At 36.9% G+C, this 15,336-nt stretch overlaps 2 protein-coding genes and 1 long non-coding RNA gene across 6 annotated transcripts; 1 reads left to right on the top strand and 2 right to left on the bottom strand.

Moving 5' to 3' along the window:
• Nucleotides 1-681: 681 nt before the first annotated feature.
• LOC124292921 lies at nt 682-3,311 on the bottom strand. Of its 3 annotated transcripts, none has more exons than XR_006902880.1 (3): nt 2,799-3,311; nt 2,328-2,594; nt 682-2,238 (listed from the first exon to the last, which is right to left on the bottom strand). It is a non-coding gene; the product is annotated as an uncharacterized LOC124292921 (long non-coding RNA). The 3 variants fall into 3 exon arrangements; XR_006902881.1 differs by having other exon boundaries at nt 2,865-3,309; XR_006902879.1 differs by having other exon boundaries at nt 2,805-3,308.
• Nucleotides 3,312-5,766: 2,455 nt separating this feature from the next.
• LOC107225854 (ATPase family AAA domain-containing protein 5) lies at nt 5,767-12,334 on the top strand. 2 transcript variants are annotated; one of them, XM_015666448.2, is made up of 6 exons: nt 5,767-6,592; nt 7,174-7,272; nt 7,360-7,437; nt 8,201-9,437; nt 9,629-10,040; nt 10,338-12,334. In XM_015666448.2, exons 1-6 carry the CDS (start codon nt 5,905-5,907, stop codon nt 11,055-11,057), a joined length of 3,234 nt encoding a protein of 1,077 aa, XP_015521934.2. In that variant the 5' UTR covers nt 5,767-5,904; the 3' UTR covers nt 11,058-12,334. The 2 variants fall into 2 exon arrangements, with proteins under 2 accessions (XP_015521934.2, XP_046586676.1); XM_046730720.1 differs by having other exon boundaries at nt 7,174-7,437.
• On the bottom strand, nt 12,320-15,064 carry LOC107225855 (eukaryotic translation initiation factor 3 subunit L). Its single transcript, XM_015666450.2, has 3 exons — nt 14,871-15,064; nt 13,339-14,805; nt 12,320-12,541 (listed from the first exon to the last, which is right to left on the bottom strand). The coding sequence occupies exons 1-3, from the start codon at nt 14,892-14,894 to the stop codon at nt 12,407-12,409; spliced, it is 1,626 nt and encodes a 541-aa protein (XP_015521936.1). The 5' UTR covers nt 14,895-15,064; the 3' UTR covers nt 12,320-12,406.
• Nucleotides 15,065-15,336: the final 272 nt, after the last annotated feature.

Consider the following 15,336-nt stretch of genomic DNA (forward strand, 5'->3'; position numbering starts at 1 on the left):
GAAGTAGAAAAAAATTGAAAAACTAATTCCGAAAACGCTTCTTTCAAAATTCTGAATAAATTCACACTGATTTTATAATTAAAAATATGATTCTTAAGCACGACACGATAATGGGATCTCTACATTTACTATTGTTTTCGCAAGTTTTTAGTTTTCTTGGATCTTTGAATAACTTAAAAAAAAAGAATGAAATGGTATGAACTATATTCAGGCCTTCTGGCATTCCTCTAGATTTCAGAAAAATTGAAATCCATTAATAATAGAGAAATTTATGACCGAACAAATGAATAGAAACTCCAATATCGGCAGAAGCAAGCGACAATGTACCTGATACAATAAAACGTAAAGCTGCTCACAGAACTGGTTCAAGAACTGCAAAGACGAAGATGGAATTGGAGAAGCAATGGCTACAGCATTTCAAGATTATACAACAAGAAAAAGTTGAAAAAAAGTTATTAGCTGAAAACGAGAATAAGCGGAGAGAAGAATTACAATTAAAAAAAGATGAATTTGATTTAAAACAAAAAAAGCTACGTTTTGAAGATTTGAAACTGGAAAGAAAAATGGTAAGACACAGAGAAAAATTAATATAGAAAGAGAGAAGTGCAATCTTCTAAAAAGTATTTTGGACCAAAAAAAATACTTTTATCCGTGGAGTGCTTTATTGATTAAAGCGGTTAACTCTTTCAAGACTGAATGTATTTCATAGTTTTGTCACAGAGTGTATAGTATTTTAATACCAATAGTTTCGTGCTTGTAGTTAATACTCATAGTTATGTACGTGTACTGTTATTGTATTCTTGATCAAAACAAGACTGTTACAAGTTAGAGTGCTTTATTGATTAAAACGGTCAACTCCTTCAAGACTTTAAATGTATTTTATAGTTTTGTTATCGACTTATAGTATTTTAATATCTATAGTTTCATGCTTGTACTTAATACTTATAGTTTTATCAAACCAGTTTTTATGTACTTAAACCCTAAGATGATATCATTGTTTCTGCCCAAAGACAAAAGAAAAAAACCTTTTTATACAAAATCTACTCAATTTATACCCCTATTATAACTTACAGTTATGCAGCATCATATCTTTAGCATATACATTTTAAATTATACATCTACTGCTTACATTTATATAATATACAATTTCATGAAGATGAAATGGAGTTCATATGATACAATTTTGGAAAAATAAGTTCCGTCAAATATGTAGCAAATAAATTTTGAATTATACTTCTATTGCTTACATTTATATATTAGTAAATCAAGTCATCGGAATATCATTGGATTCGAACTCTCAATTTCTAATTACAGATTTTCTGGAAACATATTGTTGAACAAGTATCCCCGAAGATTTCTTGGGTCTCTTTGTGGAACATCCCTGTCCTCATTTACATCTTCATTATCTGATATGTCATTCCATTGTTGATCAAGTTCGTCATTGAAGAAACCTTCCCCATTATCTCCATTAATAAAACAAATATTGTGCAATATGCAACATGCGACAAAAAAACGTATCATGAATTGAATATCTCAAAGTGGCATCATTTGCAATAAACGAAAACGACCCTTAAGAATGCCGAAGGCTCGTTCGACTACTACACGTGTTTGATAAATTTTCGTGTTGAACTCATCTTCTTGAACTGTTAAATTTCCGTTGTCCCGAAAAAGACAAGCCAGCCACGTTTGTGCTACACCATTATATCCTTTATCGCCTAATAAAAAGCTATTGTTAGGAAAAATTCTTTCGTGATTCTGTTCGGCTACTACAAATAGATCGGATCTTCTTAACATTCTGGCATCGTGAAAATCCGCAATATACATTCGTAAATTTTAGGTCGCAGTCAACCACAGCTTGCAGTAGAATAGAATAATGTTATTTCCTGTTGAAATATACCCTACCATTTCCTTCTGGCTTATTAATGTGAATATCAGAACCATTTATTGCACCAATGCAACCACAAATACCTGTTACATTTTCAAATCTCTCAGATATTCCCACAACGTTATTTCCTTCTGGCCATTTAATGAACTGAGGAACAAGTGTAATGAGCCAATCAATGACTCTTCGCACTATGCGAAATACAGGTGAAAATGAAATATCAAAGAAATTTGACAGTAACCTATGTGACTCCTTGTTCCCGAGAAACCAAAGTGTCATTAATAAACACAATTCAGCAGGTTTCTTTTCCTTTCCAAAGGTATGGATTGGAATGAATCCACTATTTTCCAAACTTTCTGCAAATATATCGACGTATATGTATTAGCTTTTTCCTTTAAAAATATCAGTATACAACTACTATGGTGAAATATGTGCACATAATTACCCAATAATATGTTAACAATTGGCCGCTCCAATCTGAAATCTTCCTTAAACTCCTCATTGCTTTTAGCTTGAACTGTATTGAGAAAATTTCGCACACGCTGTCGTTCACGTCCCTCCATTAGAAAGTGGAGAAGGGGAATAAAAGATCATTTTCGTAGTCATCTTCTAACAGCGGGTTGAAACCATCATCGCTTGAAGAATCTGAACTGCTGCTGCTGCTACTACTACTGGATTCATTCATCAGGATAGCTAATAAAGACTCTGCCATCTAATAAAATCAGTAATATTTAATTTTGAAATAACATACAATTATAATTGCAAAAACATATTTTAGCTCTTAAGAAATGAACTCGATTAATATGAATACGTTATTCTATGGATTCATTCATATTGTAATTATTTATGTAGTATATATCATGTTTGCTCCATTTAAATATAATACACAGAACTTTTAATATATAATCAATTTTACTTTTACATTTTTATTTACTCATCGCAAAGCTTAAATTTGTTGATACCATTCTTTTCACATTTTTACCTTGCTGTGTCGTGCGCATCAACTCTCGCGCAAATGTGTGATGTTCCATTTATTCGTTTTCGAGAGTCGACACGAGTTGACACAAGTCGACACAAAAGTCATGTAAATAGAAGTACCCATTGCGTTGCCGAGTTCGTGAGTGCTCTGCCTCTGTTCTAGGGAGTTTATATCACTGCGAGCTAATTTCGGAACGCTACCATGGAATGACATCTAACGGTGGGTTTTTCAGACCTGGTTTTTTATATTTCAGTTCGGCGGGTTTACATAGGCGCGGTTACGCGGAAACTGATCAAAATACATTAAATCTAGTAAACACTATATTCCAGGCATTTTAATTGGTTATCACTCAACCGCGCTCCGCGCCGTCGCGCCTATGTAACATCCGACTAGAACGTTCATACGACTACACTAATCACTATACTATATAATTATACTAATCACCATAACTCCAAATGTAACAACCCTATGACTAACATCACCCTAACGTGAATTAAAGCGCCATTCTTAGAACGCCGTACTGTAGACAACACACGCGCTTTGTGAGCGCTGCAGATCCCCGTTGCGGAACCACACATCCGATTACCCGGGGAACATACCGACAGCACAACAACAGGGCGCCCGAAGATAAGCTAACTCAGGGGATAATCTCGTAAGGTAAGGCAACAAGAATACTAAAACGAAAACACCATGAAAGCCACTTGATATATAATAACCGTTTGTATAACCTTTTAAATAAATATAATCAATACTCATAAGTAATTAATATGTGACCACAAACAAACCCCAACATCCCGCAAAGCACATATAAATCATTCACGTGGCAGCCCCAGATACTAGGCAACCAACACATGACATCGTATACTCGCACCACGCTCGTAAGGAGTCCTGTCTCAAAAAACATCACGCTCATGAAAAAAAAACCATCATCACAGATAAGCGGCGACAATTTCTATAAATATCGAATCATTACTTAAGGTAGTACCGTGATAAATCACTTTTCTTACAATATCTTTCAATTTTTGAATACACATAATTTGAAGTGTCCTTTATACGTAGGAATTTTTTTTAATAGTCCTTGCGGTACTAAATTTTGCAATATTAGCGATCAAAAGTCGTACAATTTACATGTATTCCCTATCCCGACCGTAGTTAGAGTGAGCATTTTATTTAATAACAGCCATGCTTTTCTTAGAATTTTTTTTAAAAACTGAGAATCATTAATTGAGGATATAACAAGTAATTTTTTTCAAAAAAAACATAAACAAGCAGTATTCATTTTTTTGTAAATAATTCTTAAAGATTGTTGCTTTTAATTTTCAAACTTTCTCTCATAACCTGACCCGTGAGAAATAGTGACTTGGCAACGTTGCTCTACGCGGGAAGTTTAAAATGCCATAAAGGCCCAATAAATTGAAATAAATGTCAGAACTTTGCGGATATAGGTTACGGTACAGGTTTTAATCGCGAAGTCATTGTGTATTATTTTCAGTCTCCAATTATAACTAACCTCAAATTGATTTCATAACAATACATTTCTCTACAACACATGCTTGAGGGGCAAGAGATACTGAGTTAGAATGCAACGTTGCCAAGTCAGACAAAAGACGCAATGGGAAAATTTTTCTTCTTCGCATGTGAAACTTCTGCGCATGTGAGAGGAGGCGCAAAGGTGTACTGTATCTCAACTACTTTTTACTTTAGTTATAATGTTTTATACGGGGGATATTTCTCTGGAAGTTGAGGACTGCTGCTATCACGGTACTACCTTAACACCGGAACATTTAACTTACAAAACCAATACCATACCAATAAGATATGAGAGGCCTAGTTTACACAACTAGTAACAATAGCAACAACGTTGTCACTTTAATTAAACAAAGATACAAACCAGTCCACCATGATACTATGTTAACCACAAGGCACAGCAAGCATAATATGTCAGTACACATAGCTTATAAAAGGATCTTATTAAGAAACAGGTAACCGATGCGGCCAAAGCTCACACGCGTAGAATCTTGACAAATTACTCATCAAAAACGCTTATACGTTATCAATCTAATAACTGTATCCTGCTGCACATAGCACTAATGACTGCATTGGAACAACGCACGAAAATATAGATATTCTGGGCGTGTCTGGGCTGTAAGCGTTGAAAGGTGAGGATCCTAGCATGGCTTATGAATACAAGATTATCATTAGAACTAAAATATAGGATGGGGGAGTGAGCGGTGTTGTACGGCTGCGTTGCGTGACTGACTACCATATTATATTTTTCAGTTTGGCAACGTCACGTCAAGTTACCGTGAATGCTTTGTATATTCACTCTATATACTCTCAAGATCTGTCATTCATAAAATCAATTTTTCTTATTTATGACAGAAAAGTAACTCTAATACAGTAATTTCATGTTATACCTACGCATGTGACGCGCTGATGCCACGTCATAACGTACTGTGACCTGCACAGTTGGATACAACCTCAGCCATGTGTACATTTTTTAAATAAATTTTCCCAATATCATGGGAGTGATGAATAATTCTGAAATATCTATATCAATTATTATTAGACTTGCTTCTACTGCCAAAAAAATGTCAACGAAATTTTAATACCACTTCATTACAAACTTAATCGATGACTCCATTTCTCGTCCATTCCTCCATGAGAATACGTGTAAAAGATGCGAGCAAAGATATATTTGCTTATATCTCATAAACAATCCCGTGAATCGATCCAAAATTTTAATCTGGTGATTGAATCACATAAATCTTAAATTACCAAATTTTATCGAAAACTGAATGTTAATTCTAGCGTCTAGTTGCGTTTTCATCAACAGATCACAGTGGCTAACCACTGGAATTTCCGGGAACTGCCGCTCGACGTCACACCTATGCGAACCCAGCCTTATGTGTCATGGCTTTTTCGCGCCAGACAATTGTTGCATGTTGCAAATGTGTTGTGCCCTTCTTTAAATACCCAAATATTGATGTTCTACTAGCGAATAATTATTCTGTTAATAAGCGCTGGCGAGGAATCGTTAGCGATGAAGAATTTGACGCATTACTTCGTGAGCCCGCCAAAAACGCGGCAAGAAGTTACCGCTTCACCAGGGGATAACCAAAATTCGGCTACACCCTCAAATGCGGATGGCGACAAGAAATACGCTGCTTCCGTTGACTGTACAAGAGAGGAAGCTGAGCTCGGTAGCGGGAAGAAGACACCGGTGAAAAGACGCCTGAGGGTCAAGTTAAAAATATCTGTAAACGACTCGAGGACAACGCGGTGTGACATAATCAACAACAAGGATGACACCGTGGAAAAAACCCCCAGTCCGTTTGCGGTGCACAGCTCCAATACACGTAGCCCAGTCTCCGGAAATGAGGATTCTACACCCTTTATTGACAGTTGTGCCAAAGACAAGGTGACGCCAAACGCCTTCAAGGTTCTCATGATGGGTAAGAAGCCGCTGCGCCTCAATATGCTGCCCACATCCTCACCGCGAGATGGTGAAAATAACATCAACAGGTCAAAGGAGCATAAGAAAAAGCTGAAGGACAATCAGCGCAAGCTCATCGTCACGGCTGATGAGAAAGGCTATTCCAAGCGCAAAAACACTGAGGCTGATGAGATCGAAGTCATCGAGAACAGGCCTAAAAAGCGTGCAAAATTATTCGACCGCAAGGAGGTCGAAAATCGAGAAAAGAATAGCGATAAGAGAGCGAAGCGGAAAGGTAAGAATCGGTGGTCAAGGCTTACGTATAGATAAATTTTGCAGTGTTAATGCCATACATATGAAAACTAACAGATCACAGTTTTGATCTCAGACTGAAGTATTAACTACTAATATCCAACATGTTTTTGCCATTAAAAATTAATTGTTATTTATCATTACTTTGACATATGGCTTATATTTTAAACTTCAATGTAATTTTGCAGCTGTTTCACGAATACTTTTTTTCAAGATACTTGTCATAAAATATGTCTTGACGTATGACAAATTACTTCAGTTACTAGCTTTTAAGAACCAAGAGCAGATAAATTAAATGAAAATTCTCGCACTTTCGTGTCTCTTGATCAATCTTGCTTATGATTTCCCTTCGGTGTTTTGTGATTTTTATTTCAGATTATCTCATGTAAAACCAGGATCAATTATGAGAGTATATCGATGGACTAAAAACTGATCTTCTAAACGCCTTTTAACAACAATAATATTGTTATATTTTCTAATTGTAGTCACCATCACTGTTTAGTTGCTTTGCTACATAATGAAAATATGTATTTCGTGTTATAAGTTGCACCTGTTTTATTCCAGGTGAAGCAAGAAAGAACACAGCACAAGGTTTTCTTAACAGTATGCGGAGTAGCAATAGCGATAAAGGTGTCGAAATAGAAGAGGACCAAGCAAAAGAAGGTACGAGCACTGTAGCTAAGGACCTTGTAGTCAGACAACCTCCGAGTCTATCGTTATCTATGTCATCGTCATCCTCATTCTCCACAGATAATACACTCAAAACTAAAACCAAATGGACTATGAGGGTTCAATTGCATTCTCAATCTGACAATGAAGAAGTGAGAGGTAAGTTTTCTTCGTTTTGGATGTGGTAAATTTCTTTTCCCATCCGCTAGTTGATATTTACGCATTGATGTTACAAGTTTGGCAAACCGGAGATAATAAAAAAAAGTATGACAAGTCACAGGATCCCTGATTTACTATAAAAGTTGAGGCAAACCAGTTTTATTTTAAAGAATACTCTCATAGCTGCAGAACTCTTTGAGTACTCACCTTTTCCAATCCATCTCAATTACTTTACAAAGTGCTTCACTCGTTATTCACAGAGAACAGTCCAATTTCTTATTTTTATTATGGTGGTATTAAGGGATTTATTTCATTCCACTGATAAATATACTTTAAATGACAAATGCTGTTTGAGAACATGACTCTGGTGAAAAACTTGTTGCTCTACCATAAAATAGTCTTCCCTAAGGATTTTTGGTTAAAAATTTATTATTTGTAAAAGTAAATGATATTGACAGTTTTAAAAGATTACCGTATAATCCATGCTTCCCGCCAGAAACATAATTAAATTCATTACCATCTTTATACCAGTAAAATTCACCATGTCGAATTTTTCAAGAGGTGAAAGAGTATTACTCATAATACTCATATTTAAAAATGGCGACTAAGATGATGACACACAGAATGAGAGTCTCCTGTGCATAATTCATGCACAGTATGATGGCAATGATTGTTGCACTTTGATCGCTGATATTTTTCTGTAGCTGACAATTTTTGTGATTTTGTGGATTAGAAATAATCTTTACTCACATTTACTTTACAGATGGTAGTTCCAGCAACGATGATTACATATTCACCCCCAAGACCAAAGTAAAGTTCCGAAAAACTAAAATACGATCAAATAACAGGGAAGGAAAAACTGAGGAGAGGAGAAAGTCGATGGAATGCAAAAAGCAGGATAAGACAAATGATTCAAGAAACGCCACAAATTCAATCTCAAAATTTGATTCCGAATTATCTCAGACACGAGAAATGAAGCACCAAAGTCGCAGGAAAAATAAAGCGAAGAAAGGTAATAGAAATATTGACGAGGATATCAAACAAAGTACAGATAAGAATCCTCTCATAGACACAATAGAAAGTAGTAAAACGAATGTGATTAAAAATCCTGGCGAGCAGAGTATTATAGTCGTAAACGAAATTATGGCAGAAAGTAACGATTGCCCTGCCATGATGGTGAAAAAAAAACTCGCACCTTTATTTGTCAAAAAATCCAAGCCAAATTCAGCAACTGTTGAAGCACGGCGGAATTTTCTGCTATCCGGTATCCCAGAAAACTTAAAAAAAATAATATCTGAACCGAGAACTTGCTACAATGACATCGGATCATCGACAATGCCCTTTCCCATGGTCAGTCACGTTTCCCAGCTACCGGCTGAACCAGATTCGGAGGAAATTAGCTGTCAGACTTTGCACAAACGTAAACAAGAACTCTCGCTACTCAGTTTTTCAGTCAATTCGAGCCACTTCAAGTCTCTTTTTGACTGTAAAGAAGCTCTGCCAAAGGTCATGGAAAAATCTGAATTAAATGAAATCGATCGTGTCGAAAAAATTAATTTTGAAAGCGTGTTAACAGACATTGAGTCGCGTTGTTCAGAGACGAGAACGATGTGGGCGAGTATATCATCGTCTCTAAATCACAAGGCGAAAAGATCGCCAAGAAAACGTACCAAGAAGCTCAGTCTCCAAAGAAATAGCAACAATCCGCAAGAGGAAGAAAATTCAGAAAACCAAAACCCAACTTGGACTTGTAAATATAAACCGATAAGTTCTGGCGAAGTTGTTGGTAACGACGAGGCAGTTACTAAATTACGGAACTGGCTTAGCGGATGGCGGTTACCTTCACTCACTGACGATCACAGCAGTGGTGACGAATTTTACTCATCAGATTGTGATAGCCATAATTCTTGCGAAAACAGCCAAGTCGCTGTTCTGCTTGGGCCACATGGCAGTGGAAAAACAGCTAGCGTCTATGCCATTGCTGCAGAACTTGGATACAGGTTAATGTTCAAATTATCAATTACAGTTCAGACTTCACACTTGCTCATTCACAGGTTTTTCACTTGACTTGCACACTTTCTCACCTTTTTATACTGTTCCTGACAATCGAATGTTGTTAGAGCCCTGTATCCAATTGATCGATTCCCTGAGAACCAGTGTGTTTATTTATTGAGAATTGTTTTTTAAATAGAGTACTAGAGGTGAATGCATCGTCCAGGCGTACAGGTAAGAAAATTACAACCGATTTCCAAGAGGCCACTAAATCGCACCGAGTAAAGAGGGTTCAGGGATCCTTGTCGGTACCAATGAAGAAACAGCCTCTTGACAAAAAAGTGCCGCAGAAGTCTCTGATTCTGATCGAAGATGTGGACCTTATCTTTGAGGAAGACGAGGGGTTTATCTCGGCAACTTTTCAGCTGGCCGCCAACACTAAAAGACCAATTGTCATGACCTGTAAAGAGACATGTCCACATCTCAACAAAATGGCTCCCCATCAACAATTCATTCATTTTCAAGCAGCTAAAGGAGACAGAGTCTCGGCATTATTAGAATTAATATCATTAGCTGAATCTGGGTATCGACTCCCTCAACCTTGCTTGAATGTAAGTAGCAGATGGCCCCTGTATTGGAAAATTGTTAAACGTCAGGGAATTTCAGGTGTATAGTGAAACCAATCAAATTGTAATAAGCAAGCTGTGGCGCCCTTTTTTTTAACTTTCTTGGTCTTGAACTTTTTTTTTTGAGAGCTATTACATTGTGTAAAATCAAAGCCACAAGTTATGCAATCTTGTAAAATTCTGAATTCGAAATTGAATAATCGAATTGAAGCTCATTTTTTAAATTGTCTGCCTAGTTTTCCTCCCTTTACTCACAGCGATTATATTTGATATTGTTTGCAGATCCTTCTACGAAATGGAGATTTAAGACAATCATTGCTACAACTTCAGTATATTCTGCTATCTGGACCACCAAGTACTTCTCAATTGCATTCAAACACCATGGCAACTTTATGGCCAGACATGCAGCCTCTGCTCTATAAACCGGCGATTAAGCTTAGCAAGAAATATAAAAAAGAAAAATTAAATGATAAGGCAATCGCCGAGAAAAACGCTAAACTAGTCAATACACTGGCAGAAAAGTTAGATACTATTTCTTTAATATCGTCATTAACAGAAACGGAGAATCCTGCGGCACCTCCTTGGAGCCAAAAATTGAATGCCAGCCTGTCTCTTACTGAAGACTTTAATCCATACTCAAATTTTACTGATCTTGGTAATGACATCGCTGAATGGCTACACCGATTTTCATTCAAATCTGAACAGTCCTTCAGCCTGACAAATTTTGACTGCATTGATCAATTGGCTGTAAAAAGAAAAGTGAAATTGGGGGTCGATTTCGCGTTGTCACAAGCCATTCCTTCAACTCTAGAACATAGATCTACAGCAACAGATTATTTACCCGTTGTAAGAACTATCTGCAGAACTGAACAAAACCGAGCAAAAGCTAATACCAAACGGGGAAACCGATTTCACAATTATTTACACAGCCTAAACCTGACATCTGCATCAAATAACATACTCGCTGCAGCTAGCACTGTTTTTCAAGATAAACATACATGACTAAATTTGAGTTTAATTTAATCAGCCCTAATCCGGGAATCAGTTAGGTTAGGTCACTCATAGTGCCTTAATAACTTATTATCTCGATTCCAGAGGTCCAATTTTAAATTGTATGATCCGATCTCATTGAACCTGACAATGATTTGAGGTAAAATGCGGGTTGAATTCGAATCACAATTGAATGGCCAGTTTATTTTATGCTGCGGAAACAACTTTCCACCATCGTCAAAGCTTATCTCAAATGTCCGGCTATCTCAGATTCCAGCATATCTTTTTTCTATCTATTTTTATTTTGCCTAACAATCCCTGATTCAAATTTTTCAAGTTCTCATCTTTTGATCTTCAGCATCTTCGCAAAAGTAAAACAAAAAATTTTACTCTTCCCAATGTTCTTGTTTTCAAATAACGAACGAATGCTTCTCATGGTTAATCTATGTATTGCCATTAATATTTTTCGTACCATTATTACTATTTTTTTCATATGTTAATTGAAGTAGTAAGTTGTTCCTGAACTTCATTGTCAACTAAATTATTGGATTTATTTTCCAAAAATTGGTAGAGTTTACACAGAATTTATTGCAGATGTGGATTTTTCATCACGAATATTTTTAGACTCAGGTAATTTAACAAAAACTACAGAGACTACTCTCAGACGTGACTACAAAATATAACGCAATAACGAAGTATACTCATTGAGTTTTATCCATACAACTAATTTACTTTAATATTTTCATGATTTTTTACTGCACTGTTGTTTGGTTATCCATTACACGTCAATTTCCATGTTATGCGATTTCAAGAACTTTGGTTGTGAAAACATTTTTTATTTATTTATTAGTGAACAGTGTTTCGAAAATGAGTTAATTGTTGGTAACGAATCAAAGAGTTGTAATCAACTCGTGAATTGATCTGAAATTTTCTTTCTTTCAAAATAAATCAATTCTATCATTACAACTGTTCTGTGCCGGATTTGAAGTTGTTGATGGCATGAGTTTTGTAGTAAACAACATCTTCGAAAATGTAATTTTAATCTGAAATTTTCTGTAGATAATTCGTAAATCATAGTAACATCTTTGAGAAAAGAATCAAATTTATTTTACCGTTGTAAAGGTGACCTATTAGTGATAATATGCATTTGGTGATGCAATAATGTATATACTGTGAATAGGATACGTTGTGCCTAATCTATGATGTAACAATAATGCATTGAAAAATATTGGTATCGATAGGTTTTCGACTTTTGTATCAAAAAAATATAAAAATTATTTATTTTAAAATTTCATTAATTTATTCTCCAAAATTTAGGTGTACACAAATTAATCATAATTGCAAATCTACATTCCAACAGATTAGATCTTTATTTTGTGCAGTTTGCGATTGAGTTCTTCAAACTTTAATATCTTACGGATAAAGAAATCACCGTAACGATGAGCCACCTTGGTGTCAGCGATGTGGATCATGTCGTGATCGATGTAGAAGTCCAGCTTTGTAGTAAAAAAACCAAAAATAGTTCATCAAAATTTCATCAAAACCATTCACAATTGTGAGTTATTCTGCAGGATATAGATCAATCGGGACATTGAAATTCTTAATTCGTTTTCCATATAGATTATACATGCAATATAATTACAGACTATTGCAAAAATAAAAGCAGAGAATTCATGAAGCTGTTTGCACTGGAACTCCATCACTATTTATGTTAAATCAAAATATTTTGAATGTCACACGCGAAAAACGATGGATCAAGTTTTTCATACTCGAGTTTGGAGAATCAAGTATTTACTCAACAGATTTTGTTTAGGGACCTTTGGAATATGTTCTAGATACCCAAAAAATTTCAATAAATGCTGGTGTTGAATTTAAAGGACAGAGAAGTGTATAAGTGCACATCCACTTTAAGTAATTCTTTTCATAGAATCAAGACTGAACTTTTAAAACTGATACATGGAACCAGTATACTTTGAACTTTGTTAAAAATTGGGCAGCAAAATCTGAACTAATGTGTAAGATATTTAAAAAAAATTAATTACTGAAGAAAGAATTGGAAACTAACTGTTTTCAAGAGTGACAATAAAAGAATGCACCGAAGAACGTTTCGATCTAACTCCGACAGTGATGAAGTTTCACTGCAAATAAACAACTCAATAAAGTTGACACCATAGGAAAAATTCAACTCCCTGAAAGTCATTAACACATGCTAATTAATAGTTAAAGATCTTTGTGGGACCGGACAACCCGTTTTATGCAAAGTAGATTTCATTAAAAAATGACAAATCCTTACCTCAGAACCAGACTGAAACTTTCCATCCAATCCCGAAGAGCCTTTGGTCCAAACAATGTTTTTCATTTTATGCTTGAAGCAGAGCAAATAAATACCCAATGTGGCTACCTCTTTATCCAAGTCCCAAGATCCATCAGGCCGAGTACTGCTGCACATGAATGTGGCCAGTTTACTGAGGGGAAGTGTAGTGTACAGCTTCAAGTAGGACCTAATTGTGGGTAACATTTTCTGCTGGGCAACTTCGTCCATAAATACTTGGGTTTGATGCTTGATAGCTTCTTTGACGTAATCCTCATTGGGGGCATCAGGTGGCGGCGGACAAGGAGACAAAAACTTGGGGCAAGCGTAGAGAAAGCAGGCTTCAAATTCAGCAAGATCACCATACTGCATCTTGTACATCTTTTCATGGTAATTCTTTTCACGCAGAGCCTGCTGCAGAACCTCGTCGATGCATTGAGGGTGAAGAACAAGACAGATTGCAAGGAGGTGGTACATTTGCTCGGTCTGTTTGTTTATTTGATCATTTTGGTAGCTTCTTGACGTAAAGAGTTGCTTAGTGCGCTGAATATAAAGTAGGATGCTCGAGAAGGTCCTTATGGCATCTGCATACCGGCGCATCATCATGTAAGCAAAGCCGACATAGTAGGCTGTAGAAATCTGACAGGCTGGGACGTGCGAATACGCACTTTTCTTGTAAAGTTCCACATTCTCAAGGACTTTTATAGCCTGATAGTAATCTCCGAGCAAAGAGTGGAGCCGGAGAAGACCTACCAGTGAGAAATATCCAAGCATTTTATACAGGGAATGTCTACCGAAACTTCCAGCGACAGAATCGGGATCCCCACCACTGGCATAAACCTCAAGCTGACTCTTGATCTTCGATTTATCAACTAGCGAGTGTAGAACATTGAGAATACAAAGTACGCTCCATATGTTATTATGTGCATTCAAGTTTTCTATCTCTTCCGGTGTCTTTTTCAACAGCCTTGCACGGTACTGAGCAAAGCACTGAAACTGGTAAACAAATTCGTCGATCAGCTCCCACAGCCATTGATCAGGGAGTTCCAATGGAACAGGAGTCTCTGCGCTGAGAATATAGTTGAAGAGATCACAGTAATTGAAGAAAGAACCAAATCGCTGCTCTAGGGTCGGACCACCTGGAATCCTGGCGTAAATGTGCCGGTAGTAGAGCTCCTTATAGAGGACCAAGAACACTGGGTCGTTGTCGACGATGTGGGCGACGTCGGTCTCGTCTGGCCACGACTGTTTGTCGAAGAACTGCTCGGACAGTTTCGGAAAAGAATTCTCGTAGAGGGTTTGAACCTCGAATATTACTCCTTCGTTTATACAGTTCCGAAAATATATCAAGAACTTTCTAACCAGTTCGGGCACCTGGCGGTATGCGTCCCTGTCATACTCATCGGTGTGGGTATCCGCGACTGGCCCGTAGTCGGCGTAGCTATCATACTGGATTATGAAAATACAATGGAGTTAGACAGTGCTAATTGTTGCATATTGCTCGATTTACTCACCTGATCATTGTAATCGTCATACATCGTGCTGAAATCCCACACGACGCGTGCTAAGTTAACCTCACGTAACTCCTACGAAAGCAGCTGGCCGAAAAGCAGTCAGTATTGCTAGATGGTCGTGTTACTTCCTCCTAGGTACTCTCTAGCTTAGCCCTTACAGCATATCCAACTAGAGGCAGCTACACATGCCATCAACTTCGCGAAAACTCTGGCCGTAGTGATGAGAGGGCGAAATATATATCCCCAGGTTACCGTGGATACTCTGACTCTCTCACTCTGGATTTTATTGGCTGAAAGGAAACGTATCAGATAACCAGGTTGTAGAGTGCGAGAGACAGGCTGTACATCGCAAGGCTACCATCAGTAATATATGCTCTAAGGGTTCCGCCCAAAACTCCCGTAAGCGAGCGTTCCACCCAAAACTCCCCTTAGGAAGCGTTCCAAAATTAGGTAGCCGCGCTAAAAA

This window comes from Neodiprion lecontei, chromosome 2 (assembly GCF_021901455.1).
Source record: "Neodiprion lecontei isolate iyNeoLeco1 chromosome 2, iyNeoLeco1.1, whole genome shotgun sequence".
NCBI classification, from domain to species: Eukaryota; Metazoa; Arthropoda; class Insecta; order Hymenoptera; family Diprionidae; genus Neodiprion; species Neodiprion lecontei.